Below are 27,002 nucleotides of genomic sequence, written 5' to 3'. Positions count from 1 at the left end.
GCTGGCACACCAATTGAGGAAAAGGGGAGCAGCGAGGGAAATAGGGGGAGTGAGGGATGAGGAAGGAGAGATGGAGCGGGGAGCGGAGAGAGTGAATGGAGTGTTCAAGACATTTTATAAAAAATTATATGAAGCTCAACCCCCGGATGGGAGGGAGAGAATGATGGGCTTCTTGGATCGGCTGGAATTTCCCAAGGTGGAAGAGCAGGAAAGGGTGGGACTGGGAGCACAGATCGAGGTAGAAGAAGTGGTGAAAGGAATTAGGAGCATGCAGGCGGGAAAGGCCCCGGGACCGGATGGATTCCCAGTCGAATTCTATAGAAAATATGTGGACTTGCTCGCCCCGGTACTGACGAGGACCTTTAATGAGGCAAAGGAAAGGGGACAACTGCCCCCGACTATGTCTGAAGCAACGATATCGCTTCTCTTAAAGAAGGAAAAGGACCCGCTACAATGCGGGTCCTATAGACCTATTTCCCTCCTAAATGTAGATGCCAAGGTCCTGGCCAAGGTAATGGCAATGAGAATAGAGGAATGTGTCCCGGGGGTGGTCCACGAGGACCAAACTGGGTTTGTGAAGGGGAGACAGCTGAACACGAATATACGGAGGTTGTTAGGGGTAATGATGATGGCCCCACCAGAGGGAGAAACGGAGATAGTAGTGGCGATGGATGCCGAGAAAGCATTTGATAGAGTGGAGTGGGATTATTTGTGGGAGGTGTTGAGGAGATTTGGTTTTGGAGAGGGGTATGTTAGATGGGTGCAGCTGTTGTATAGGGCCCCAGTGGCGAGCGTGGTCACGAATGGACGGGGATCTGCATATTTTCGGCTCCATAGAGGGACAAGGCAGGGATGCCCTCTGTCCCCATTATTGTTTGCACTGGCGATTGAGCCCCTAGCGATAGCGTTGAGGGGTTCCAAGAAGAGGAGGGGAGTAGTTAGGGGAGAAGAGCACCGGGTATCTTTGTATGCGGACGATTTGCTACTATACGTGGCGGACCCGGCGGAGGGGATGCCAGAAATAATGCGGATACTTGGGGAGTTTGGGGATTTTTCAGGGTATAAATTGAACATGGGGAAAAGTGAGTTGTGTGTGGTGCATCCAGGGGAGCAGAGTAGAGAAATAGAGGACCTACCGTTGAGGAAGGTAACAAGGGACTTTCGTTACCTGGGGATCCAGATAGCTAAGAATTGGGGCACATTGCATAGGTTAAATTTAACGCGGTTGGTGGAACAGATGGAGGAGGATTTCAAGAGATGGGATATGGTATCCCTGTCAATGGCAGGGAGGGTGTAGGCGGTTAAGATGGTGGTCCTCCCGAGATTCCTCTTTGTGTTTCAGTGCCTCCCGGTGGTGATTACGAAGGCTTTTTTTTAAAAGGATTGAAAAGAGCATCATGGGTTTTGTGTGGGCCGGGAAGACCCCGAGAGTGAGGAAAGGATTCTTACAGCGTAGCAGGGATAGGGGGGGGCTGGCACTACCGAGCCTAAGTGAGTATTATTGGGCCGCTAATATTTCAATGGTGAGTAAGTGGATGGGAGAGGAGGAGGGAGCGGCGTGGAAGAGATTAGAGAGGGCGTCCTGTAGGGGGACTAGCCTACAGGCTATGGTGACAGCCCCATTGCCGTTCTCACCGAGGAACTACACCACAAGCCCGGTGGTGGTGGCTACACTGAAGATTTGGGGACAGTGGAGACGGCATAGGGGAAAGACTGGAGCCTTGGGGGGGTCCCCGATAAGAAACAACCATAGGTTTGCCCCGGGGGGAATGGATGGGGGATATGGAATGTGGCAAAGAGCAGGAATAACGCAACTGAAAGATCTGTTTGTGGATGGGAAGTTCGCGAGTCTGGGAGCGCTGACCGAGAAATATGGGTTGCCCCAAGGGAATGCATTCAGGTATGTGCAACTGAGGGCTTTTACGAGGCAACAGGTGAGGGAATTCCCGCAGCTCCCGACACAAGAGGTGCAGGACAGAGTGATCTCAAAGACATGGGTGGGGGATGGTAAGGTGTCAGATATATACAGGGAAATGAGGGACGAAGGGGAGACTATGGTAGATGAACTAAAAGGGAAATGGGAAGAAGAGCTGGGGGAGGAGATCGAGGAGGGGCTGTGGGCAGATGCCCTAAGCAGGGTAAACTCGTCGTCCTCGTGTGCCAGGCTAAGCCTGATTCAGTTTAAGGTATTACACAGGGCACATATGACTGGAGCACGGCTCAGTAAATTTTTTGGGGTGGAGGATAGGTGTGCGAGGTGCTCGAGAAGCCCAGCGAATTATACCCATATGTTTTGGTCATGCCCGGCACTACAGGGGTTTTGGATGGGGGTGACAAAGGTGCTTTCAAAAGTAGTAGGAGTCCGGGTCGAACCAAGCTGGGGGTTGGCTATATTTGGGGTTGCACAAGAGCCGGGAGTGCAGGTGGCGAGAGAGGCCGATGTTTTGGCCTTTGCGTCCCTAGTAGCCCGGCGCAGGATATTGCTAATGTGGAAAGAAGCCAAGCCCCCGGGGGTGGAGACCTGGATAAATGACATGGCGGGGTTTATAAAGCTAGAGCGGATTAAGTTCGTCCTAAGGGGGTCGGCTCAAGGGTTCACCAGGCGGTGGCAACCGTTCGTCGAATACCTCGCAGAAAGATAGACGGAATGGAAAAAAGAAGGCAGCAGCAGCAGCCCAGGATCGGGGGTGGGGGGGGGGGGGAGGAACCAGAAGGACTCTCAGGGTTGTTAATATATACTGTATAATATGTATAGGTCGTTGCTACAGATAATTATATATTGGACTGTTAAATTATATTTTTGGAGAGTGTTACTTGTGACAAGGCAGTTGCCAATTAGGGCTAGTTTTCATTTTTGTTATTTATTATTTATTCATTTTTTGTTTATAAAATAGGTCATTGTTATTTGTGTTGTTATAATATTGTGTAAAGGATGCACAATGTACTGTGTTGGTTGACCAAAAATTTTCAATAAAATATTTAATAAAAAAAAAAAGGTATGAGGCACTTGCTCCCTGTGTGGATGGCGAACAGAGCTGCAGGAAGGATGAGTCAGCTGACCAAGGCACCATGGTTCAGCAGGCCATTCAAGGGGAGGGAGTAAATAGGCAAGTTGTAGGGGATTCTATTATCAGGGGGATAGATAGTATCCTTTGTGAGCAGGATAAAGAGTCCCGCATGGTATGTTGCCTGCCCGGTGCTAGGGTGCGGGACATCTCTGACCGGCTTGAAAGGATACTGGAGAGGGAGGGGGAGGATCCAGTTGTTGTGGTCCATGTCGGTACCACAACATAGGCAAGTCTAGAAAAGAGGACCTGTTTAGAGATTATAAAGAGCTAGGATTCAAATTAAAAACAGGTCCTCAATGGTCATAATCTCCGGATTACTGCCCGAGCCACGTGCAAATTGGCATAGGGAGGCAAAAATAAGGGAAGTTAACACGTGGCTGAAAGAGTGGTGTGAGAAAGAGGGGTTCCTTTTCATGGGACACTGGCATCAGCTTTGGGACAGGGGGGACCTATACCGTTGGGATGGTCTCCACCTGAACCAAGCTGGGACCAGTGTTCTGGCGAAAAGAGTAAATAGGGTGGTCAATAGGACTTTAAACTAGAGATTGGGGGGGAAGGGAAAGTCAGGGAACCAAGAGGTGTAATCAGTGGGAAGCGTAGCTGCTTAGGAATACAAAAAAGTACGAAAAGACAGAACTCAGGAGACGTTATGATAGTCCCCATCCCACAAAATATGACACAGTGTATGGAAAGGCTCAGTAAACCAAGGTCCACCACGCTAAGAAAACAAAAAGGGATGGTCAATAGAGAATTAAAGGTGCTATATTTAAATGCGCGCAGTGTACGGAACAAGGTAGATGAGCTGGTGGCCCAGATTGTGACTGGCAGGTATGATGTGGTAGGCATCACAGAGACGTGGTTGCAGGGGGTTCAGGACTGGCATTTAAACATCCAGGGATTCACAACCTATCGAAAAGACAGAGAAGTGGGCAGAGGGGGCGGGGTTGCCTTGTTAATTAGGAATGAAATTAAATCAATAGCACTAAACGACATAGGGTCAGATGATGTGGAGTCTGTGTGGGTAGAGTTGAGGAACCACAAAGGCAAAAAAACATAATGGGAGTTATGTACACGCCTCCTAACAGTGGTCAGGACCAGGGGCACAAAATGTACCACGAAATAGAAAGTGCATGTCAGAAAGGCAAGGTCACAGTGATCATGGGGGACTTCAATATGCAGGTGGACTGGGTAAATAATGCTGCCAGTGGACCCAAGGAAAGGGAATTCATTGAATGTTTACAGGAGGGCTTTTTGGAACAGCTTGTGATGGAGCCCACGAGGGAACAGGCCATTCTGGACTTAGTGTTATGTAATGAGCCAGACTTGATAAAAGATCTTAAAGTAAGGGAACACTTAGGAGGCAGTGATCATAATATGGTAGAATTCAATCTCCAATTTGAAAGAAAGAAGGTAGAATCAGATGTAAAGGTGTTACAGTTAAATAAAGGTAACTACAGGGGCATGAGGGAGGAACTGACGAAAATCGACTGGGAGCAGAGCCTAGTGGGAAAGACAGTAGAACAGCAATGGCAGGAGTTTCTGGGAGTAATTGAGGACACAGTACAGAGGTTCATCCCAAAGAAAAGAAAGGTTATCAGAGGGGGGATTAGGCAGCCATAGCTGACAAAGAAAGTTAGGGAATGCATCAAAGCAAAAGAGAAAGCCTATAATGTGGCAAAGAGTAGTGGGAAGGCTACAAAAACAAACAGGATAACAAAGAGAGAAATAAGGAAAGAGAGGATCAATTATGAAGGTAGGCTAGCCAGTAACATTAGGAATGATAGTAAAAGTTTCTTTAAATACATTAAAAACAAACAGGAGGCAAAAGTAGACATTGGGCAGCTCCAAAATGACGCTGGTAATCTAGTGATGGGAGACAAGGAAATAGCTGAGGAACTAAATAAGTACTTTGCGTCAGTCTTCACAGTAGAAGACATGAGTAATATCCCAACAATTCAGGAGAGCCAGGGGGCAGAGTTGAATATGGTAGCCATCACAAAGGAGAAAATGCTAGAGAAACTAAGAGGTCTAAAAATTGATAAATCTTCGGGCCCAGATGGGCTACATCCTAGAGTTCAAAAGGAGATAGCTGAAGAAATAGTGGCGGCGTTAGTTATGATCTTTCAAAAGTCACTGGAGTCAGGGAAAGTCCCAGAGGATTGGAAAATCGCTGTTGTAACCCCCCTGTTCAAGAAGGGAACAAGGAAAAAGATGGAAAATTATAGGCCAATTAGCCTAACCTCGGTTATTGGCAAGATTCTAGAATCCATTGTTAAGGATGAGATTTCTAAATTCTTGGAAGTGCACGGTAAGATTAGGACCAGTCAGCATGGATTTAGTAAGGGGAGGTCGTGCCTGACAAACCTGTTAGAGTTCTTTGAAGAGATAACAAATAGGTTAGACCAAGGAGAGCCAATGGATGTTATCTATCTTGACTTCCAAAAGGCCTTTGATAAGGTGCCTCACGGGAGACTGCTGAGTAAAATAAGGGCCCATGGTATTCGAGGCAAGATAGTAACATGGATTGACGATTGGCTGTCAGGCAGAAGGCAGAGAGCTGGGATAAAAGGTTCTTTTTCGGAATGGGAACCGGTGACGAGTGGTGTCCCGCAGGGTTCAGTGTTGGGGCCACAGCTGTTCTCTTTATATATTAACGATCTAGATGACGGGACTGGGGGCATTCTGGCTAAGTTTGCTGATGATACAAAGATAGGTGGAGGGGCAGGTAGTATGGAGGAGGTGGGGAGGCTGCAGAAAGATTTAGACAGTTTAGGAGAGTGGTCCAAGAAATGGCTGATGAAATTCAACATGGGCAAGTGCGAGGTCTTGCACTTTGGAAAAAAGAATAGAGGCATGGACTATTTTCTAAACGGTGACAAAATTCATAATGCTGAAGTGCAAAGGGACTTGGGAGTCCTAGTCCAGGATTCTCTAAAGGTAAACTTGCAAGTTGAGTCCGTAATTAAGAAAGCAAATGCAATGTGTCATTTATCTCAAGAGGCTTGGAATATAAAAGCAGGGATGTACTTCTGAATCGTTATAAAGCATTAGTTAGGCCCCATTTAGAATACTGTGTGCAACTTTGGGCCCCACACCTCAGGAAGGACATACTGGCCCTGGAGCGGGTCCAGCGGAGATTCACACGGATGATCCCAGGAATGGTAGGCCTAACATACGATGAACGTCTGAGGATCCTGGGATTATATTCATTGGAGTTTAGGAAGTTGAGGGGAGATCTAATAGAAACTTACAAGATAATGAATGGCTTAGATAGAGTGGACGTAGGGAAGTTGTTTCCATTAGCAGGGGAGACTCGGACCCGGGGGCACAGCCTTAGAATAAAAGGGAGTCACTTTAGAACAGAGATGAGGAGCAATTTCTTCAGCCAGAGAGTGGTGGGTCTGTGGAATTCATTGCCACAGAGGGCAGTGGAGGCCGGGACGTTGAGTGTCTTTCAGACAGAAGTTGATAAATTCTTGATTTCTCGAGGAATTAAGGGCTATGGAGAGAGAGCGGGTAAATGGAGTTGAAATCAGCCATGATTGAATGGTGGAGTGGACTCGATGGGCCGAATGGCCTTACTTCCGCTCCTATGTCTTCTGGTCTTATGGTGTGTTCGCACACCTGAGGGGACTGAAGGTGGACGTGGTGATGTTGCAGGAGACGTACCTTAGAGTAGCGGACCAGGTTAGATTGAGGAAAGGCTGGGTCAGTCAGGTCTTTCATTCGGGGCTGGAAACAAATACTAGAGGGGTCGCGATCTTGGTTAGTAAGCGGGTGATATTTGAGATGGGCAGAATAGTTTCGGATGTGGGAGGTCGATATATTATGGTTAGTGGTAAGTTGAAGGGGATGGAGGTAGTTTTGGTTAATGTATATGCGCCAAATTGGGATGACGTGGAATTCGTAAAGAATACAGTTATTGATCCCAGCCTGGATCAGTCATGCTCTAATACGGGCAGGGTACCAGCAATGGCAAAGGAACTGAAAGGGTTCATGGAGCAGATGGCGGGGGGGGGTGGATCAATGGAGATTTAGGCAACCTACGGTGAAGGAGTTCTCCTTCTACTCCCATGTACATAAGGTATATTCTCAGATTGATTTCTTTATGTTGAGCAGGGCTTTACTGGCAGGGGTGATGGACACGGGCTACTCGGCGATTACTATCTGAGACCATGCTCCACATTGGGTTGACCTGCAGGTTAGTAAAGAAAGTAATCAGCGCCCGCAATGGAGGTTAGATGTAGGGCTTTTGGCAGACGAGGCGGTGTGCGAGAGGCTGAGGAAATGCATGCAAAATTACCTGCAGGTAAACGATACGGGGGAAGTCTCAGCAGCGGTGGTCTGGGAACCGCTGAAGGCAGTGGAGAGAGGGGAACTGATCTCGATCCGGGCTCACAGGGACAAGACGGACAGGGCAGAGACGGACCGACTGGTAAAAGAGATTTTTGGGGTTTGTGACCGGGGTGGGGGGGGGTATATTATTGTGTTTTTTGTTTTTATTGAAATTTGATGTCTAAAATTGTTAAAATATAAATGCCTCAATAAAATAATTTCTAGAAGACAAAAATTCTTAGAAAAGCATCCAAAGTCTTTGACCCTTGACTGCCGAATACCTACATTCACCAGGTTTGTAAATTTAAACACAATTAATTTTATTAATAACAGTAACTATACTTAAATATACAGCAAATACAATAGGTTACATATTATCTAATTCCTCACCTGAACTGCCACTTAAACGCACCCCACCCTTTACACACACATCAGACAGACAAACACAGAGATGGGGAAGAGGGTGTAAAAATAATAATGAAAGTAAAACAATAAGAGTCTCTGTTTCAGTTGGGTGTGTCTAGCACACCTTTCTTCAATCCAGGCTTTCAGTTTGAGATTTCTGGTTTCAGTCTGCAATGGTTTTCACTGTAGATTCGTTCAGGTCTCTGCAGTTTCAGAAATATAGCAGCTTTTCTGGAGAAAACATGAGGGAGGGAGAGAGCAGATCCTTTCCTCTAAGTGTCCAGGATTCAAACCCTGGGTCTCTGAAAATCATACCCAATCGCCGCCTGTTACCGGGCGTTAAACACCCTTTTGGCTAATTCATTGGTCACCAGCCAAACAAAATCAAACTGAGTCCCACCGATCTCTCAGGTGCCGAAAAGTCTTGAGTTCTGCTGTCCGAACACTAGCAGTGTTGTTTGTAACTTTTAAATTCTCAATCCCCCTGCTCGACTTAAAGACATATGTCCATTAAGCATCCATGGATCAAAATGATAACAGCAAAAATAAAGAAAGGGGAATTAAGAGAAGCAACAGGAAAATCCCTTACAATTGGCTTGGGTTGAAGATTAGCTCACTAACAGGAAACAGAGTGGACATAAATGGGTCATTTTCTGATTGGCAAGATGCCACAACAGGTGTGCCACACGGCACAGTGCTGGAGCTCCAACATTTTACAATTTATATAAAAGACTGAGATGAAGTAACTGAAGGGATGGTTCCTAAATTTGCTAATGGCACAAAGATAGGTAGGAAAGTGAGTAACGGACAAGGAGAGTCCAGAAAGATATAGATCAGGCAGTGGGCAAAGAATTGGCAAATTGAGAAAAATGGGAGACAAATGTCAAATTGTACATTTTGACCAGAACTAAAAAGCGTATTACCGAAATGGTGAGTGAGCAGAGCTCGGAGACACAGAGGGATCTGGGTGTCCAAGAGCATGAATCACAAAAGGCGAGTATACAGGTACAGCAAGTAATTAGGAAAGCTAATAGAATGTTATTGTTTATTGTGAGGGGAATTGAATACAAAGGTAGGGAGGTCATGCTTCAGTTATACAGGACATTGGTGAGACCACATCTGGAGCACTGTGTACAGTATTGCTCTCATTTAAGGAATGATGTAAATGTGTTGGAAGCAGTTCAGAGAAGGTTTACAACATTAATACCTATAAGGGGTGGATTTTTTGTGAGGAAAGGTTGGACAGGCCGGACTTGTATCTGCTGGAGTTTGGAAGAGAAAGTGGTACCAATATCTCTCCAGCCGCCTCTTTCAACACTCTGGGATGCAGAGCACCAACTTTTGGCGATTCGTTAACTTTCAACCACATTAATTTCTCCAGTGCTACTTTTTCACTAATACTAATCTCTTTCAGTTCCTCGTGCTCAATAGTCCCTTGGTTCTCGGGACGATTTCTGTATCTTCCTCCATGAAGACAGACACACATTGTTTAGTTTCTCTGCCATTTCCTTATTCCCCATTATAAACTCTCCTGTCTCTGCCTGGAATGGACCCACATTGGTCTTTGCTAATCTTTTCCTTTCACATTCCTATAGGAGCGTTTCCAGTCGGTTTTTATGTTTCTCCCCAGTTTGCTCTCATATTCTACTTTCTCTTTATCAGTTTCTTGGTCTCCTATGCTGAATTCTAAAACAAGTTCCCAATCCTCAGACTTGCGACTATTTTGGCCTCTTTTTGAGCCTCTTCCTTTGATGAAATGGAATCTTTAACTTTTCTGGTTCGCCACGGTTACATCACTTTTCCTGTTGGAATTTTGAGCCTTACAGGAATCTATATTTGTTGTATAATTGTGAAATGAAAGTCTCCAAAGTCCCAGAGTACCATAGGCTGATGTCCCCTATGAGAGAGAGTGCTGACTGGTGTTGATTAATCTGAGGGTAACCATATCTCAGGCGAGGGGCAATGTTGAGAAGGTTACCCTTCATGGGTAACCTCAGCTGGTACGGGAGTTGAACCCACACTGTTGGTGCTGTGCCGCATCACGAACCGGCCATCCAGCCAACTGATCCCCTTGTAAATATGTAATAATTCCTTAAACATCAGCAATTTCTTGTCTCCCTTCATACCGTTAAATGCAATTTCCCAGTCCACCGTAGACAACCTGCCCTGTGATAGTTTTCTTCTGTGCGAAACATCCAGATTAATTAAGCAAAAGAAAAATGTAACCACCACAGTCCGTCTCCATAGTTACCTGGCATGTTTTGTGGAATTCTAAACAGAAATGGGAACTAAATATCTTGTAACTTTGAATCACCCTAACACTCTGTGATCCTTGTGAAATCTGAAACCAGGTATTCGCAACAAGGTTCAAAGAGCATCAGCCCCCAGGAGGTAAAGTTGTGAGACCGGCCAGTCCAGCAGAAAGAAACCCTCCAACCATCCCCATTGACCAACTGTGAGAATTAACAAAATGCATTCCTGGATGTGATTGAGAGGAGAAACATTAACAGCAGAATCCAACCCCTGTAATCACTTGTGAACTTGTTGGTGTCTCAGCAGGCGTGATGAATCACACAATCCCTTCTTGCCAGTGTGAACTCGCTGATGTTTCTGCAAGGTGGATGAATCCTTAAATCCCTTCCCACACTGAGAACAAATGAACGGCCTCTCCCCAGTGTGAACTCGCCGATGTACCCGCAGGTTGGATGAATTGTTAAATCCCTTCCCACACTGAGAGCAGCTGAACGGCTTCTCCCCAGTGTGAACTCGCTGATGCACCCGCAGATTGGATAAGTGAGTGAATCCCTTCTCACATTGAGAGCAGGTGAATGGCCTCTCCCCAGTGTGAACCCGCTGGTGTCTCTGCAGGTTGGATGAATCATTGAATCCTTTCCCACACTGAGAGCAGATGAAGGGTCTCTCCCCAGTGTGAACTCGCTGGTGTGACTTCAGGCTGGACGACCGAATGAATCCTTTACCACACTGAGAGCAGGTGAATGGCCTCGCCCCACTGTGAACCTGCTGGTGTATCAGCAGTTCGGATGACTGAACAAAAGCCTTCCCACACTGGGAGCAGGTGAATGGCTTCACCCCAGCGTGAACTCGCTTATGTCTCAGTAGGTTGGATGAATTATTGAATCCCTGCCCACACTGAGAGCAGGTGAACGGCCTCTGACCGGTGTGAATTCGCTGATGTTTCTTCAGGGTGGATGAATGTCTGAATCCCTTCCCACACCTTGAGCAGGTGAATGGCTTCTCCCCAGTGTGAACTCGCTCATGTCTCAGTAGGTTGGATGAATTATTGAATCCCTGCCCACACTGAGAGCAGGTGAATGGCTTCTCTCCAGTGTGAACTCGCTGGTGTGTACGCAGGTGGGATGAATCACTGAATCCCTTCCCACACTGAGAGCAGGTGAACGGCCTCTGCCCGGTGTGAATTCGCTGATGTTTCTGCAGAGCAGATGAATGTCTGCATCTCTTCCCACACACAGAGCAGATGAATGGTCTCTCCTCAGTGTGAATTCGCTGGTGTGACTGCAGACAGGATAACTGAGTGAATCCCTTTTCGCACACAGAGCAGGTAAACGGCCTCTCCCCAGTGTGACTGCGTCGATGAGCTTCCAGCGCAGATGGGACTTTGTACCTCTTCCCACAGTCCCCACATTTCCATGGTTTTGCCATGTCTTGAGTCTCCTAGAGACTCTCCAGGTCGGACAATCAGTTGAAGCCTTGTCCACACACAGATCACGTGTACGGTCTTTCCCCACTGTGAATGGTGCGGCGTTTTTTTCAGCTGTGCAACTGGTTATAGCTCTTTCCACAGTCAGTGCACTGGAACACTCTCACTCAGACCTGTGTGTCATGGTGTTTGTCCAGTCAAAATGATAGCTGAATTTTTTTGAGATAGACATTCAGGTCACGATGAATTGAGAAACACTTTCAGACCTTGACGTGATGTTTGCTTTGGCTTCCTGTCTGCTAATCCTCCTCTTCTAATATTCTGTAAATGGAACTGATAAAAGTCATGCCTCTCTGTGCCGAATAGAAATCCAGTGCAGACAATTCTAGTTTCTATGGAACATTCTTTCCTCACTTATTCCCCAAAAGCTGTAACTCTTCATCCCAAACACTCTCACTCCATTCTCACTCTGCTGAAGATGGTGATTCAGGCTGATTGACAGATCTATGCTCACTGCTTATGTCCTGGACACAGAGACCTGAAAAGCTTCATGCAGGGTGCCAGACGGATATATGTCCATATTACTGGACTAGAAATGTGTAATATACAACATACTTTGACAAAGAGTCATCCAGAGTCAAAACATTAGCTCCCTTCTCTCTCCACCGATGCTGTCAGACTGGCTGAGATTGTCCAGTATTTTGTGTTTTTTGTTTCAGATGCCAGCATCCGCAGTAATTTGCTTTTATCTATGTAAAAGACAAACTGGATTCAGTTATGTTTCAAATCTTTTGAAGCCGACAGAACAGACAAACATTTCTGCTTCTAGATTCAAAGGCCGACGATATTCAGATCCCAGGGAATGGAGTATCTCTGTCTGATCTTGATGTGACGTTTGAGATTTCTGTCTGTAATTCCTCCTCTTCTAATATCCTGTAAAAACAATTTACAAAAGTCATCATTGTCAAGACAGGACAGAAACTCAGAACGGGCAATTCTAGTTTCTCTGGAACATTCTTTCCTCTCGGTCCCCAAAAGCTGTAATTCTCCATCCCACGCTCTCCCTCCATTCTCACTCTGCTGTATCTAATATTCACCCTCCCAATTTTCCTGAAGGTGCTGATTGGGACTGATTGACAAATCCATGCCCCCTGCTTCTGTCCTGGACACAGAAACCATAACAAATAGGAGCTGCAGTCAGCCATACGGCCCATCGAATAAATGTGTCAAGCTGAGGGAGCAAAGGATGCCAATGTCTTTAAGAGAGAGAGAGACCTGGGCCAAGCTTTGCAGAGTCTGCACCCTCCCTGGATTCACTTGCTTTCCCTTCAGTTGCTGCAAGTGACTAATTGAAGGTGAGAATGAGAAAAGAAATGGAAAGGGGGAGAAAAGAATGTGTTTTACTCACAGATGTTGGAGACAGGAAGAAGTTGGTCTATGTGAAGCTCAATCTTCATTCTCACAAAGCCCGCGCTCTGATTGGCTGGAGGAGCAGAGTCCTTCCGGTCCCAACTCTTTTCATTGGTCCATACGTCAGTTTGAAGGTCTGGTGGGGGCACTGCCGCGCTCATGCGCACCTGCCCCTGTCGCTTGGACATGCGCAGTCCGTGGCCGGGGAGGGAGTGGAAGGAAGATCACCGAGCGGCTTCTCGCTCTGTCCAGAGCCGTCAGCCGGTTGCCTGGTAACCTTGTCGAGAGGAGGTGTAGGGGGAGGGAGAAACAATGGGTGGGGGCGGGGCTCATGCGTGCCGGGCCTGCGCACTGGACCGCGGAGACGTCACCAAGGATGCAGAGTGATTCCTATTGGCTGATTCAGGCAGTGCTCCATTGTACGTCACGACTCGGAAATTGGACACAGCTTCCCCCTCTCTGGAAGAAAATCAATGTTCCTCCCTTTCTGTTTCCTTTCTCATTCTGACCTTCAATTGGTCACTTGCAGCAACTGAAGGAGAGGGAAGTGAATCCAGGGAGGGTGCAGACTCTGCAAAGCTTGGCCCAGGTCTCTCTCTCTTAAAGACATTGACATCCTTTGCTCCCTCAGCTTGACACATTTATTTGTCTGGCTAAAAGGATGGTCTCTTTCCCAATGTTCACAATTAAAGGGCTGGTTTCCCCAGGAGATGGCTGACATTTAAGGGGACAGTAAATTAATATCGGACAGAGACATGTCAATTGTTTTTGGTACAGATTAGGTACATCATTTATAGTTCGTAATAAAGTACATTTATTATTATCTCTAGTTTTGTAATAACGTACTGTAGCTATGTGATATATTTCCAGCCTTGCCGTCATTATGACACAGAGGGAGTTCATTCCCTCGAGTCAGTCCATGCTGATTCATGAAAGTGCAATCCAGTCAGTCCCATTCCCCCTCTATCTCCCTGTGTCCCTGCAAGTTAGTTTCCTTCTAGCCCGCATCCAATTTCATTTTAAAATTATTCTTCTCCACTTCCACCACCGGCGCACAAAGAGATTTTCAGATGATGTTCGCTCATTGTCTAAACTAAATTCTTCCTCGCACAGATCCTCACTGTGAAATACAGTATTATATATCAGATGTTTTGTTGTACAGTGAATAATGCAGAGAGTTGGATAAATGCACGTACTCGTCGCCTGCATTACGATTTTTAGGTGTCTGTCTCCGGGATATGAGGCAGTGACCCTGTATCTGTGGATCAGCATGAATCACGCCTTCAGGAGAATTGGGAGGGTGAATATTAGGTACAGGAGAGTGAGAATGGAGGGAGAGTTTATTTTTGAGGAATGGGAGAGGAAAAAATTGTTCCACGGAAGCCAGAACTGTCTGTTCTGAATTTCTATCCAGTAGTGACTGTGATGAATTTTGTGAACTCCTTTTACAGTATATCAGAAGGAGAGGATTTACGGGCAGGAAATTGAGCCAAATATCGCGCCAAGTTCTGACTGAGACACTTAAATCATGAGGACCTGAATATTATCAGCCTTTAAATGTAGGAGAAATGTTTGTTCTGTGTGCTTCAGAAGATCTTAAACATCAGTGTGACTGGAAAAGCTTTGCGACTCACACAATTCATCGTTGAACATGGAGAGACACGCAAACGTCAACACATTTCCATCGGGCAGGAGATACCGAAGTCTGAGAACACGCACGAACAGACTCAAAAACAGCTTCTTCCCCACTGTCACCAGACTCCTAAATTACCCTCTTATGGACTGATTTCATTAACACTACACCCTGTATGCTTCATCCGATGCCAGTGCTTATGTAGTTACATTGTATATGTTGTGTTGCCCTATTATGTATTTTCTTTTATTCCCTTTTCTTCTCATGTACTTAATGATCTGTTGAGCTGCTCGCAGAAAAATACTTTTCACTGTACCTCGGTACACGTGACAATAAACAAATCCAATCCAATCCAAACCTTCGGAAAACCTTGGAAATGTGGGGAATGTGGGAAGAGATTCCCTTCCCCATCAAAGCTAGAAATACATCGACGCAGTCGCACTGGGGAGAGGCCATTCACCTTCGTTGAGTGTGGGATCAGATTTGTTCATTCATCAACCCTGCTGAATCATCAATGAGTTCACACCGGGAAGAGACCAGTGTGGGGGAAGTGATTCACTCAATCTTCCTACCTGCTGAGACACAAAGTCACTCACACCAATGAGAGACCCTTTAAATGCTCTGACTGTGGGAGTGGGTTTAAAAGCTCTCAGGCTCTGATGATCCACCAGCGCATTCACGCTGAGGGGAGACCGTTCAGCTGCTCTCACTGCACAAAGAGCTTTACGTGGCCATCCAACCTGCGGGAACACCGGCAAACACACACTGGGGAGAGGCCATTAACCTGCTCTGTCTGTGGAAAGGGATTCATTCAGTTTTCCAAACTGAAGATGCACCAATTCGCCATTTGCCTGCTCTGAGTGTGGGAAGGGATTCAGAGATTCATCAACCCTGCTGATACACCAGCGAGTTCACATTGAGGAGAGGCCATTCACCTGCTCTAAGTGTGGGATGGGGTCATTCAGTTATCCAAATTGCAGATACATGTACTTTCTGCTTTTTGTTAACAGATGTGGTTGCAGAATCACTGTGTGCTTTTCATCCACCTTCCTCTCATTTTCAAATGAGATGCCGGCGTTGGACTGGGGTGAGCACAGTAAGAAGCCTTACAACACCAGGTTAAAGTCCAACAGGTTTGTTTCAAACACTAGCTTTCGGAGCACTGCTCCTTCCTCAGGTGAATGAAGAGGTAGGGTCCAGAAACATATATATCGACAAATTCAAAGCTGCCAGACAATGCTTGGAATGCGAGCATTAGCAGGTGATTAAATCTTTACAGATCCAGAGATGGGGTAACCCCAGGTTAAAGAGGTGTGAATTGTGTCAAGCCAGGACAGTTGGTCGGATTTCGCAGGCCAGATGGTGGGGGATGAATGTAATGCGACATGAATCCCAGGTCCCGGTTGAGGCCGCACTCACGTGTGCGGAACTTGGCTATCAGTTTCTGCTCGGCCAGTCAGCGTTGTCGCGCGTCCTGAAGGCCGCCTTGGAGAACGCTTACCCGGAGATCAGAGGCTGAATGCCCTCGACTGCTGAAGTGTTCCCCGACTGAGGAAGGAGCAGTGCTCCGAAAGCCAGTGATTTGAAACAAACCTGTTGGACTTTAACCTGGTGCTGTAAGACTTCTTGCTGTGTTCATTTTCAAATGAATTGATAATGAATTATTTCATCTCCTTTGCTATTTGCTTCCTTTACCTTGAGGAGGCACTGTTGGCATTTAAAGAATGTGGTTAAACAGCTGTTTGCTTGGTGTCATTTCAGTTATTGCTGTCCTCATCCTCAATAGCTGATGCCAAGCTATTATGTATATTTTCTTCAAGACAGTGGTTTTATTGCAAGAGGCAGTAACAGGTTATCTTTAGGAAAGTCCAATTCACTTTTTTCTTCCACTGTGCTGTCTTCTTCCTTAGCTTTGGAAGAATTACTTGCCGTCTGTTCAGGATCAGTTAATGACAGGTCTCTTCAGTAGTAGTTGTTTAACATAGCTTCAAAATATCTTCAGAATCCAAATCGTCTGAATCTTCATCACTGTTACTATCAGACCGAATGGACCGAATGAAATGAAATGAAAATCGCTTATTGTCACAAGTATGCTTCGAATGAAGTTACTGTGAAAAGCCCTTAGTCGCCACATTCTGGCGCCTGTTCGGGGAGGCTGGTACGGGAATGGTGGACCAGTACGGGCTGCGGGCCACGTTTCCGTACTTGGACAATGTAACCATCTGCGGCCATGATCAGCAGGACCACGACGCCAACCTCCACCGATTTCTCCAAACCGCCCAAAAACTCAACCTCACCTACAAAAAGGAGAAATGCATTTTCCGCACAACCAGGCTAGCCATCCTCGGCTACGTCGTGGAAAACGGGGTCCTAGGGCCCAGCCCTGACCGTATGCGCCCCCTCCTCCAATTCCTTCTCCCTCACTGCCCGAAGGCCCTGAAGAGGTGCCTTGGTTTCTCCTATTACGCACAGTGGGTCCCCCAGTACGCGGACAAAACCCGCCCACTATTTAAGGGCACCATTTTTCCACTGGCAGCCGAGGCTCGCCAGGCCTTCAACTGCATCAAGGCGGACATCGGCAAAACTGCAATGCGCGTGGTGGACGAGTCCGCCCCCTTCCAGGTGGAGAGCGATGCCTCAGAGGTCGCCCTCGCCGCCACTCTCAACCAAGCAGGCAGACCGGTAGCGTTCTTTTCCCGCACCCCCACCACCTCTGAAATTCAACACTCCTCGGTCAAAAAAGAAGCCCAAGCCCATCTTGGAAGCCGTACGGTACTGGAGGCACTACCTCGCTGGTAGGAGGTTTACCCTCATCACTGACCAACGATCGGTTGCCTTTATGTTTGACAATACGCAGCGGGGCAAGATCAAGAACGACAAGATCTTGAGGTGGAGGATCGAACTCTCCACCGATAACTACGATATAGTATATCGTCCTGGGAAGCTCAACGAGCCTCCAGATGCCCTGTCCCGCGGCACGTGCGCCAGCGCGCAAGATGACCAAATACGTGCTATCCACGATGACCTCTGCCACCCGGAGTCACCCGGCTCGCCCACTACATCAAGGCCCGTAACCTGCCCTACTCCATCGAGGAGGTCAAAGCTGTAACCAGAGACTGCCAAATCTGTGCGGAGTGTAAACCGCACTTCTATCAACCAGATAAGGCCCACCTGGTAAAGACATCCCGCCCCTTGGAACGCATTTGTATCGATTTCAAAGGGCCCCTCCCCTCCAATAATCGCAACACGTACTTCCTGAACATCATAGACGAGTTCTCCCGTTTTCCGTTCGCCATTCCCTGCCCCGATATGACCACTCCCACAGTCATCAAAGCCCTGCATAGTGTCTTCACCCTGTTCGGTTTCCCCAGCTATGTCCATAGCGACAGGGGCTCGTTGTTCATGAGCGACAAACTGCGTCCGTACCTGCTCAGTAAGGGCATTGCCTCGAGCAGGACGACCAGCTATAACCCCAGGGGAAACAGGCATGTGGAGAGGGAGAACGCGACAGTCTGGAAGACCGTCCTACTGACCCTACGGTTCAGGAATCTCCCGGTTTCTCACTGGCAGGAGTCTTCCCCGATGCGCTCCACTCTATTAGGTCTCTCCTTTGCACGGCCACAAACCAGACCCCTCATGACCGCTTGTTTGTTTTCCCAAGGGGAGCTACCTCAGGGGCCTCGCTTCCACCCTGGCTGATGACATCGGGTCCAGTCCTCCTCCGAAAACATATTCGGAGCCATAAGACCGACCCCCTGGTAGAGAGGGTCCAGCTCCTGCACTCCAACCCACACTATGTGTATATCAGACTCTCCAATGGCCGGCAGGATACCGTCTCCCTCCGGGACCTGGCGCCCGCAGGCTCCGACACCACGACCACTACTGCATCCCCCACACTAGGACCCGCCCAACCTCCCATGTTCAGCGCCCCTACTCCTATCCAACCTCCCATGTTCAGCGCCCCTACCCCTATCCAACCTCCCATGTTCAGCGCCCCTACCCCGATATGGTTCTCGCGCTCCCTCCCACCCGTCGCACCGGTCCACAGGAATGAAGCTCTGGAAGAGCCGCTCCAGGAGTCCACGCCTGTGCCTGCTCCGGGCCCAGCTCCACAGCCACCCGAAACGGCTACAACACCAGTGCTTCGGCGGTCGCAACATACGATCCGGGTACCAGACCGACTGAATCTGTAAACCCGTCACCCCCGCCGGACTTCATTTTTTAAACAGGGGGTGAATGTGGTGAATGGAACGACTGTTAATTCACCAGTGCACTGTGATATGTTACTGCTGTATCATGTTACGTTATGTGTTTAACCCTGTGGGCTCCACCTATGTATAATTGTCCGGCTTCACCCACAGGGAGATATGTCGGGGCATGTACGGGCTCGCCCATGGCTCCACCCCTTATAGGAAGTATAAAGGCAGCTGACCTGCGGGGCCGCATTCATTGTTGTACCGGTCTCAGGCAGGCTCAGTTGTAAGCTGATTGAAACCACGGTTTACTTCTCAACGTGTCTCTCAGTAAATTGATGGTCGCATCACAGAATACAAATCCTCTTTCTCAGGATCGCCTTCAGTCTTGGGAGTTCCCAGAATCTGTTTTTCTATATCTTTCACAAACTTCTGGGAGGAATTATTCTCTTGAGATAATTTCATCAGTATCAGCAGAATGAGATTCACTACCACTGTCATTCGATGTGTGATTAATGTCTTTCTTTTTTTGAGTCATTTCATGCCAAATGAGTTTTCCTAATTCCCATCTGTCCTGCCATTGGTGTCTCATGCACTATCCGTAGTACTTCCCTTAGACGCTCTGTAATCATGGTTGAAGCGACAACCTTCACTTCTGCCAAATTATTCCCCAAAAGTAAGTCGATTCCATCCACTGGTAAAACTTTTAAACCATTTTGCCAACTGGACCTGACACTAAATGACACTCCAATTATACTTTATAAAATGGAACCAGGATATTATCTCCACCTATCCCCTTCACTATTACCTTAGCTTTCATTATGTGGAGATGCCGGCGTTGGACTGGGGTGAGCACAGTACGAAGTCTTACAACACCAGGTTAAAGTCCAACAGGTTTGTTTCGATGTCACTAGCTTTCGGAGCGCTGCTCCTGCCTCAGGTGAAGGAAGGAGCAGCGCTCCGAAAGCTAGTGACATCGAAACAAACCTGTTGGACTTTAACCTGGTGTTGTAAGACTTCGGACTTAGCTTTCATTGACCTCTCTTGAGGGAAAGCCAAATCCTTCTCCAGTAAGATAATTTGCGTAATATTCTCCACTTTTGTTACTGTGGCGAATGTAAATACAGTTAATTCACCAGTTATGTTCTATGTTTGTAAATACAGTTAATTCACCAGTTATGTTACATGTTATTAACCCTGTGGGTTTTATCTGTGGGCCATTGTATGACTTCACCCACAGGGGGAGATGTTGGAGCATGTACGGGCTCAGCACATGGCTCCGCCCCTTTGAAGGAGTATAAGAGTGGTTGGCCTGTGGGAATGTCCTCAGTATGTACCAGTCGCAGGCAGGCAAAGTTGATAGTTAATTAAAACCACTGTTTTACTCCGACACGAGTCCTTGAGTGAATTGATGGTCGCATCAGTTACCTCTTCAGAATCCTCCTTATGACCTCCAAGTCCCATGGGCATTCTTCTCTACTGCCAACATAATGTGTGAACGTGTCCCACCTTATTAAATTGGTAACACGTAAGCCTTTGAGCCTCACCTTTGCTCTCAGTACCTTCCTTCCTGGTCTGAGGTGGAGATCACGGAGGATTCCCATCTCTCCATTCCTCACCATGGTTCCCACATGCCTTCCTTTCACTCCCACATGCCATCCTTTTCAAAATTATGGTGATGGTGAAACAAAGTTTTAAATTTATGGATCAGCTCATAATCGACAACCATTACTGTTGCTTGCTAGGCGGTTGTCACCCTTTGGTCTTCAACATGGGTTCCTATCACAGAAGGTAGGGAATTCTTAAATTCTTCAAAGAGAATGACCTCGCTCAGTGCCACATAGGTAGTTTCAACTCCCAATGCTCGTACCCATCAATTAAAATTGTTCTACTTTTTTTTCTTAAAATTTAGAGTACCCAATTCATTTTTTCCAATTAAGGGGCAATATAGCATGGCCAATCCACCTACCCTGCACATCTTTGGATTGTGGGGGCAAAACCCTTGCAAACACGGGGAGAATGTGCAAGAAATTGTCCTGCTTAACCCTTTCGAATTTGGCAGATATCTGTCCCGGCTGTCTCCTTAAATTCCAAAACCTTTGCCTATATGCCTCGGGAACCAATTCAAATGCACCCAGAACAGACTTTTTTTTTAAACCATGTCATAATCTTTAGACATCCCCTCTGACAGGGAAGCATAAACTTCCTGTGCCCACCCCGTCAATTTACTTTGTATGGGTGATGTCCACTTTTCTTTTGGCCACTCCATTTGGGTCACTCATTTCTCAAATGCCCTAAAATAGGTTTCTACTTCCTTCTCTTCAAACTTTGGGAAGGCCTGTATAAATGTGAACTCATCACCACTGGGCTCTGTTCTCGGGTTAAGCCCTCCTCTAGCTCCTGGCAGCTCCCTCTTGATTTCCAGTGCCTTAAGCTGGAACTCACTCTCTTTTGCTTTTTCCTCGCTCTCCAATTCCGACCTCATTTCAATTTCCATTTGAAAAGCTCTATCTTTTTCTTTTTGTCGCATTTCTATTTCTTTCTCCATTCCCTCTCCTGCTCGAACTGCAACCAAACTTTCTCCAGCTCAGTTTCCCCACCAGAAAATGTATTTGATGCTACACTACTTCATGGGCTCTCCATGAAAAAGCCTTTCCTGTTGATTCTCTTATTTCCCCTTTATGTTTGCTGTTATCATTTTGATCCATGGATGCTTAATGGACATATATGTCTTTAACTCGAGCAGGGGGATTGAGAATTTAAGTTACAAAACAGAACACTATGGGTGGGATTCCCCCATCGGGCGGCTAAGTGTCGACGCAGGCGTAAAAACGGGAGTGTGTTACTCCGGCGTCGGTGCCCGTTCCGGGACACCATTCTCCGGCCCACAGGGGGCTAGCATGGCGCTGGAGCGGCCCACGACGCTCCAGCTGCCGATCTCGGTGTGAACCCAGCGCCGCGGGGTCCGCGCATGTGCAGTGGCCTTCTTCCCTGCGCCGGCCCCGACGCCAAATGGCGCTGGGCTACAGGAGCCGGCGCGGTGGAAAGGAGGCCCCCAGCCAGAGGCCGGCCCGCCCATCGATGGGCCCCGATCGCGGGCCACCCACTACGGAGGCCCCCCCCACCCGGGGTCGGACCCCCCCTCCCCCCTCCCACAGGCCGCCCCGGACTCTTCAACGCTCAAGTCCCGCCGGCTCAGAGGATGTTAGAATGGCGCTGGCGGGATCTGATTCATTGTGACGGCCGCTCGGCGCATCCGGGCTGGAGAGTCGGCGCATACCCCGACCGCCGCCGTGCCGACCACGCCGATTCTCCGCTCTGCGGGGGGTCGGAGAATTCCGTCCCGTGTTTCTAACAGGCGCAAGTGTTCAACAAGTAAATCATGTATATTTGCCTTCCACCTTCAGCTGGTACCTCTATTTTTAATTTGCCTGCCCATTTGATTTGCCTGTTTTTTTGAAGCCATTTTAAATAAACCAAAGACAAGTTAGTGGGCAGCACGGTAGCATTGTGGATAGCACAATTGCTTCACAGCTCCAGGGTCCCAGGTTCGATTCCGGCTTGGGTTACTGTTTGTGTGGAGTCTGCACATCCTCCCCGTGTGTGCGTGGGTTTCCTCCGGGTGCTCCGGTTTCCTCCCACAGGCCAAAGATGTGTGGGTTAGGTGGATTGGCCATGATAAATTGCCCTTAATGTCCAAAATTGCCCTTAGTGTTGGGTGGGATTACTGGGTTATGGGGATAGGGTGGAGGTGTGGACCTTGGGTAGGGTGCTCTTTCCAAGAGCCGGTGCAGACTCGATGGGCCGAATGGCCTCCTTCTGCACTGTAAATTCTATGAACTAAGTTGTCCACCTAAAGACAATTCTGAGCAGCTTCCAGAGCCATCCTGTTTTTTGCTGCAAACCTGGTGTCGCTTTTTATTTTATACCATAACCCAAACGTCACGATCTACCACTCCAAAGATCACGGACCCGAGACCCCAAATTATCTTACGAGTTTCTGGGCCCGTGCACAGTCAATTACAGCCGAACTTGACCCAGAGTTGCACATAATTAAAATAAATAATTCTTGAGGAAGGTGGCACTGTTTGTGTAAGCTGTTGGCTGGGGTTTGTGACCTGGGGGGGGGGGGGGGGGGGGGTGGTTGGGTATATTATTGTGTTTCTTGTTTTTATTGAAATTTGATGTCTAAAATTGTTAAAATTATAAATACCTCAATAAAATAATTTCTAAAAAACAAAAATTCTTAGAATAGCATCCAAAGTCTTTGACCCTTGACTGCCGAATACCTACATTCACCAGGTTTGTAAATTTAAACACAATTAATTTTATTAATAACAGTAACTATACTTAAATATACAGCAAATACAATAGGTTACATATTATCTAATTCCTCACCTGAACTGCCACTTAAACGCACCCCACCCTTTACACACACACCAGACAGACAAACACAGAGATGGGGAAGAGGGTGTAAAAATAATAATGAAAGTAAAACAATAAGAGTCTCTGTTTCAGTTGGGTGTGTCTAGCACACCTTTCTTCAATCCAGGCTTTCAGTTTGAGATTTCTGGTTTCAGTCTGCAATGGTTTTCACTGTAGATTCGTTCAGGTCTCTGCAGTTTCAGAAATACAGCAGCTTTTCTGGAGAAAACATGAGGGAGGGAGAGAGCAGATCCTTTCCTCTGAGTGTCCAGGATTCAAACCCTGGGTCTCTGAAAATCATACCCAATCACCGCCTGTTACCGGGCGTTAAACACCCTTTTGGCTAATTCATTGGTCACCAGCCAAACAAAATCAAACTGAGTCCCACCGATCTCTCAGGTGCCGAAAAGTCTTGAGTTCTGCTGTCCGAACACTAGCAGTGTTGTTTGTAACTTTTAAATTCTCAATCCCCCTGCTCGACTTAAAGACATATGTCCATTAAGCATCCATGGATCAAAATGATAACAGCAAAAATAAAGAAAGGGGAATTAAGAGAAGCAACAGGAAAATCCCTTACAATTGGCTTGGGTTGAAGATTAGCTCACTAACAGGAAACAGAGTGGACATAAATGGGTCATTTTCTGATTGGCAAGATGCCACAACGGGTGTGCCACACGGCACAGTGCTGGAGCTCCAACATTTTACAATTTATATAAAAGACGGAGATGAAGTAACTGAAGGGATGGTTCCTAAATTTGCTAATGGCACAAAGATAGGTAGGAAAGTGAGAAAAGGACAAGGAGAGTACAGAAAGATATAGATCAGGCAGTGGGCAAAGAATTGGCAAATTGAGAAAAATGGGAGACAAATGTCAAATTGTACATTTTGACCAGAACTAAAAAGCGTATTGCCGAAATGGTGAGTGAGCAGAGCTCGGAGACACAGAGGGATCTGGGTGTCCAAGAGCATGAATCACAAAAGGCGAGTATACAGGTACAGCAAGTAATTAGGAAAGCTAATAGAATGTTATTGTTTATTGTGAGGGGAATTGAATACAAAAGTAGGGAGGTTATGCTTCAGTTACACAGGACATTGGTGAGACCACATCTGGAGCACTGTGTACAGTATTGCTCTCATTTAAGGAATGATGTAAATGTGTTGGAAGCAGTTCAGAGAAGGTTTACAACATTAATACCTATAAGGGGTGGATTTTTTATGAGGAAAGGTTGGACAGGCCGGACTTGTATCTGCTGGAGTTTGGAAGAGAAAGAGGTACCAAAGGTCTCCAGCCGCCTCTTTCAACACTCTGGGATGCAGAGCACCAACTTTTGGCGATTCGTTAACTTTCAACCACATTAATTTCTCCAGTGCTACTTTTTCACTAATACTAATCTCTTTCAGTTCCTCGTGCTCAATAGTCCCTTGGTTCTCGGGACGATTTCTGTATCTTCCTCCATGAAGACAGACACACATTGTTTAGTTTCTCTGCCATTTCCTTATTCCCCATTATAAACTCTCCTGTCTCTGCCTGGGATGGACCCACATTGGTCTTTGCAAATCTTTTCCTTTTCACATTCCTATAGGAGCGTTTCCAGTCAGTTTTTATGTTTCTCCCCAGTTTGCTCTCATATTCTACTAACTCTTTATCAGTTTCTTGGTCCTCCTGTGCTGAATTCTAAAACAAGTTCCCAATCCTCAGACTTACGACTATTTTGGCCTCTTTTTGAGCCTCATCCTTTGATGAAATGGAATCTTTAACTTTTCTTCGCCACTGTCACATCACTTTTCCTGTTGGAATTTTGAGCCTTACAGGAATCTATATTTGTTGTATAATTGTGAAATGAAAGTCTCCAAAGTCCCAGAGTACCATAGGCTGATGTCCCCTATGAGAGAGAGTGCTGACTGGTGTTGATTAATCTGAGGGTAACCATATCTCAGGCGAGGGGCAATGTTGAGAAGGTTACCCTTCATGGGTAACCTCAGCTGGTACGGGAGTTGAACCCACACTGTTGGTGCTGTGCCGCATCACGAACCGGCCGTCCAGCCAACTGATCCCCTTGTAAATATGTAATAATTCCTTAAACATCAGCAATTTCTTGTCTCCCTTCATACCGTTAAATGCAATTTCCCAGTCCACCGTAGACAACCTGCCCTGTGATAGTTTTCTTCTGTGCGAAACATCCAGATAAATTAAGCAAAAGAAAAATGTAACCACCACAGTCCGTCTCCATAGTTACCTGGCATGTTTTGTGGAATTCTAAACAGAAATGGGAACTTTGAATCACCCTAACACTCTGTGATCCTTGTGAAATCTGAAACCAGGTATTCGCAACAAGGTTCAAAGAGCATCAGCCCCCAGGAGGTAAAGTTGTGAGACCGGCCAGTCCAGCAGAAAGAAACCCTCCAACCATCCCCATTGACCAACTGTGAGAATTAACAAAATGCAGTCCTGGATGTGATTGAGAGGAGAATCATTAACAGCAGAATCCAACCCCTGTAATCACTTGTGAACTTGTTGGTGTCTCAGCAGGCGTGATGAATCACACAATCCCTTCTTGCCAGTGTGAACTCTCTGATGTTTCTGCAAGGTGGATGAATCCTTAAATCCCTTCCCACACTGAGAACAAATGAACGGCCTCTCCCCAGTGTGAACTCGCCGATGTACCCGCAGGTTGGATGAATTGTTAAATCCCTTCCCACACTGAGAGCAGCTGAACGGCTTCTCCCCAGTGTGAACTCGCTGATGCACCCGCAGATTGGATAAGTGAGTGAATCCCTTCTCACATTGAGAGCAGGTGAATGGTCTCTCCCCAGTGTGAACCCGCTGGTGTTTCAGTAGATTGGATGAATCACTGAATCCCTTCCCACACTCAGAGCAGGTGAATGGCCTCTCCCCAGTGTGAACTCGCTGGTGTCTCTGCAGGTTGGATGAATCACTGAATCCCTTCCCACACTCAGAGCAGATGAAGGGTCTCTCCCCAGTGTGAACTCGCTGGTGTGACTTCAGGCTGGACGACCGAATGAATCCTTTACCACACTGAGAGCAGGTGAATGGCCACTCCCCACTGTGAACCTGCTGGTGTGTCAGCAGTTCGGATGACTGAACAAAAGCCTTCCCACACTGGGAGCAGGTGAATGGCTTCTCCCCAGTGTGAACTCGCTCATGTCTCAGTAGGTTGGATGAATTATTGAATCCCTGCCCACACTGAGAGCAGGTGAATGGCCTCTCTCCAGTGTGAACTCGCTGGTGTGTACGCAGGTGGGATGAATCACTGAATCCCTTCCCACACTGAGAGCAGGTGAACGGCCTCTGCCCGGTGTGAATTCGCTGATGTTTCTGCAGAGCAGATGAATGTCTGCATCTCTTCCCACACACAGAGCAGGTGAATGGTCTCTCCTCAGTGTGAATTCGCTGGTGTGACTGCAGACAGAATAACTGAGTGAATCCCTTTTCGCACACAGAGCAGGTAAACGGCCTCTCCCCAGTGTGACTGCGTCGATGAGCTTCCAGCGCAGATGGGACTTTGTACCTCTTCCCACAGTCCCCACATTTCCATGGTTTTGCCATGTTTTGAGTCTCCTAGAGACTCTCCAGGTCGGACAATCAGTTGAAGCCTCGTCCACACACAGAACACGTGTACGGTCTCTCCCCACTATGAATGGTGCAGCGTTTTTTTCAGCTGTGTGCAACTGTCAGTGCACTGGAACACTCTCACTCAGACCTGTGTGTCTTGGTGTTTGTCCAGTCATAATGATAGCTGAATTTTTTTTGAGATAGACATTCAGGTCGCGATGAATTGAGAAACACTTTCAAACCTTGATGTGATGTTTGCTTTGGCTTCCTGTCTGCTAAT

The 27,002-nt window shown here is 47.0% G+C and overlaps 1 protein-coding gene across 1 annotated transcript in view; it reads right to left on the bottom strand.

The window, feature by feature from the left end:
- Positions 1–7,698: 7,698 nt before the first annotated feature.
- The window catches only part of LOC140422542 (uncharacterized), a 95,839-nt gene continuing 76,535 nt past the window's right edge, over positions 7,699–27,002 (bottom strand). Inside the window, exons 3-4 of the mRNA XM_072507567.1 lie at positions 25,814–26,504; positions 7,699–11,258 (exon numbers count right to left, since the gene is read on the bottom strand). Of these exons, the coding sequence (XP_072363668.1) occupies positions 10,338–11,258; positions 25,814–26,504 (1,612 nt within the window). The 3' untranslated portion in view covers positions 7,699–10,337. The remainder of the gene's footprint in view (positions 11,259–25,813; positions 26,505–27,002) is intronic.

This window comes from Scyliorhinus torazame, chromosome 5 (assembly GCF_047496885.1).
Source record: "Scyliorhinus torazame isolate Kashiwa2021f chromosome 5, sScyTor2.1, whole genome shotgun sequence".
NCBI lineage: Eukaryota > Metazoa > Chordata > Chondrichthyes > Carcharhiniformes > Scyliorhinidae > Scyliorhinus > Scyliorhinus torazame.
The sequence above is the reverse complement of the archived record's forward strand: the minus strand, read 5'-3'. Positions and strand labels throughout refer to the sequence as shown.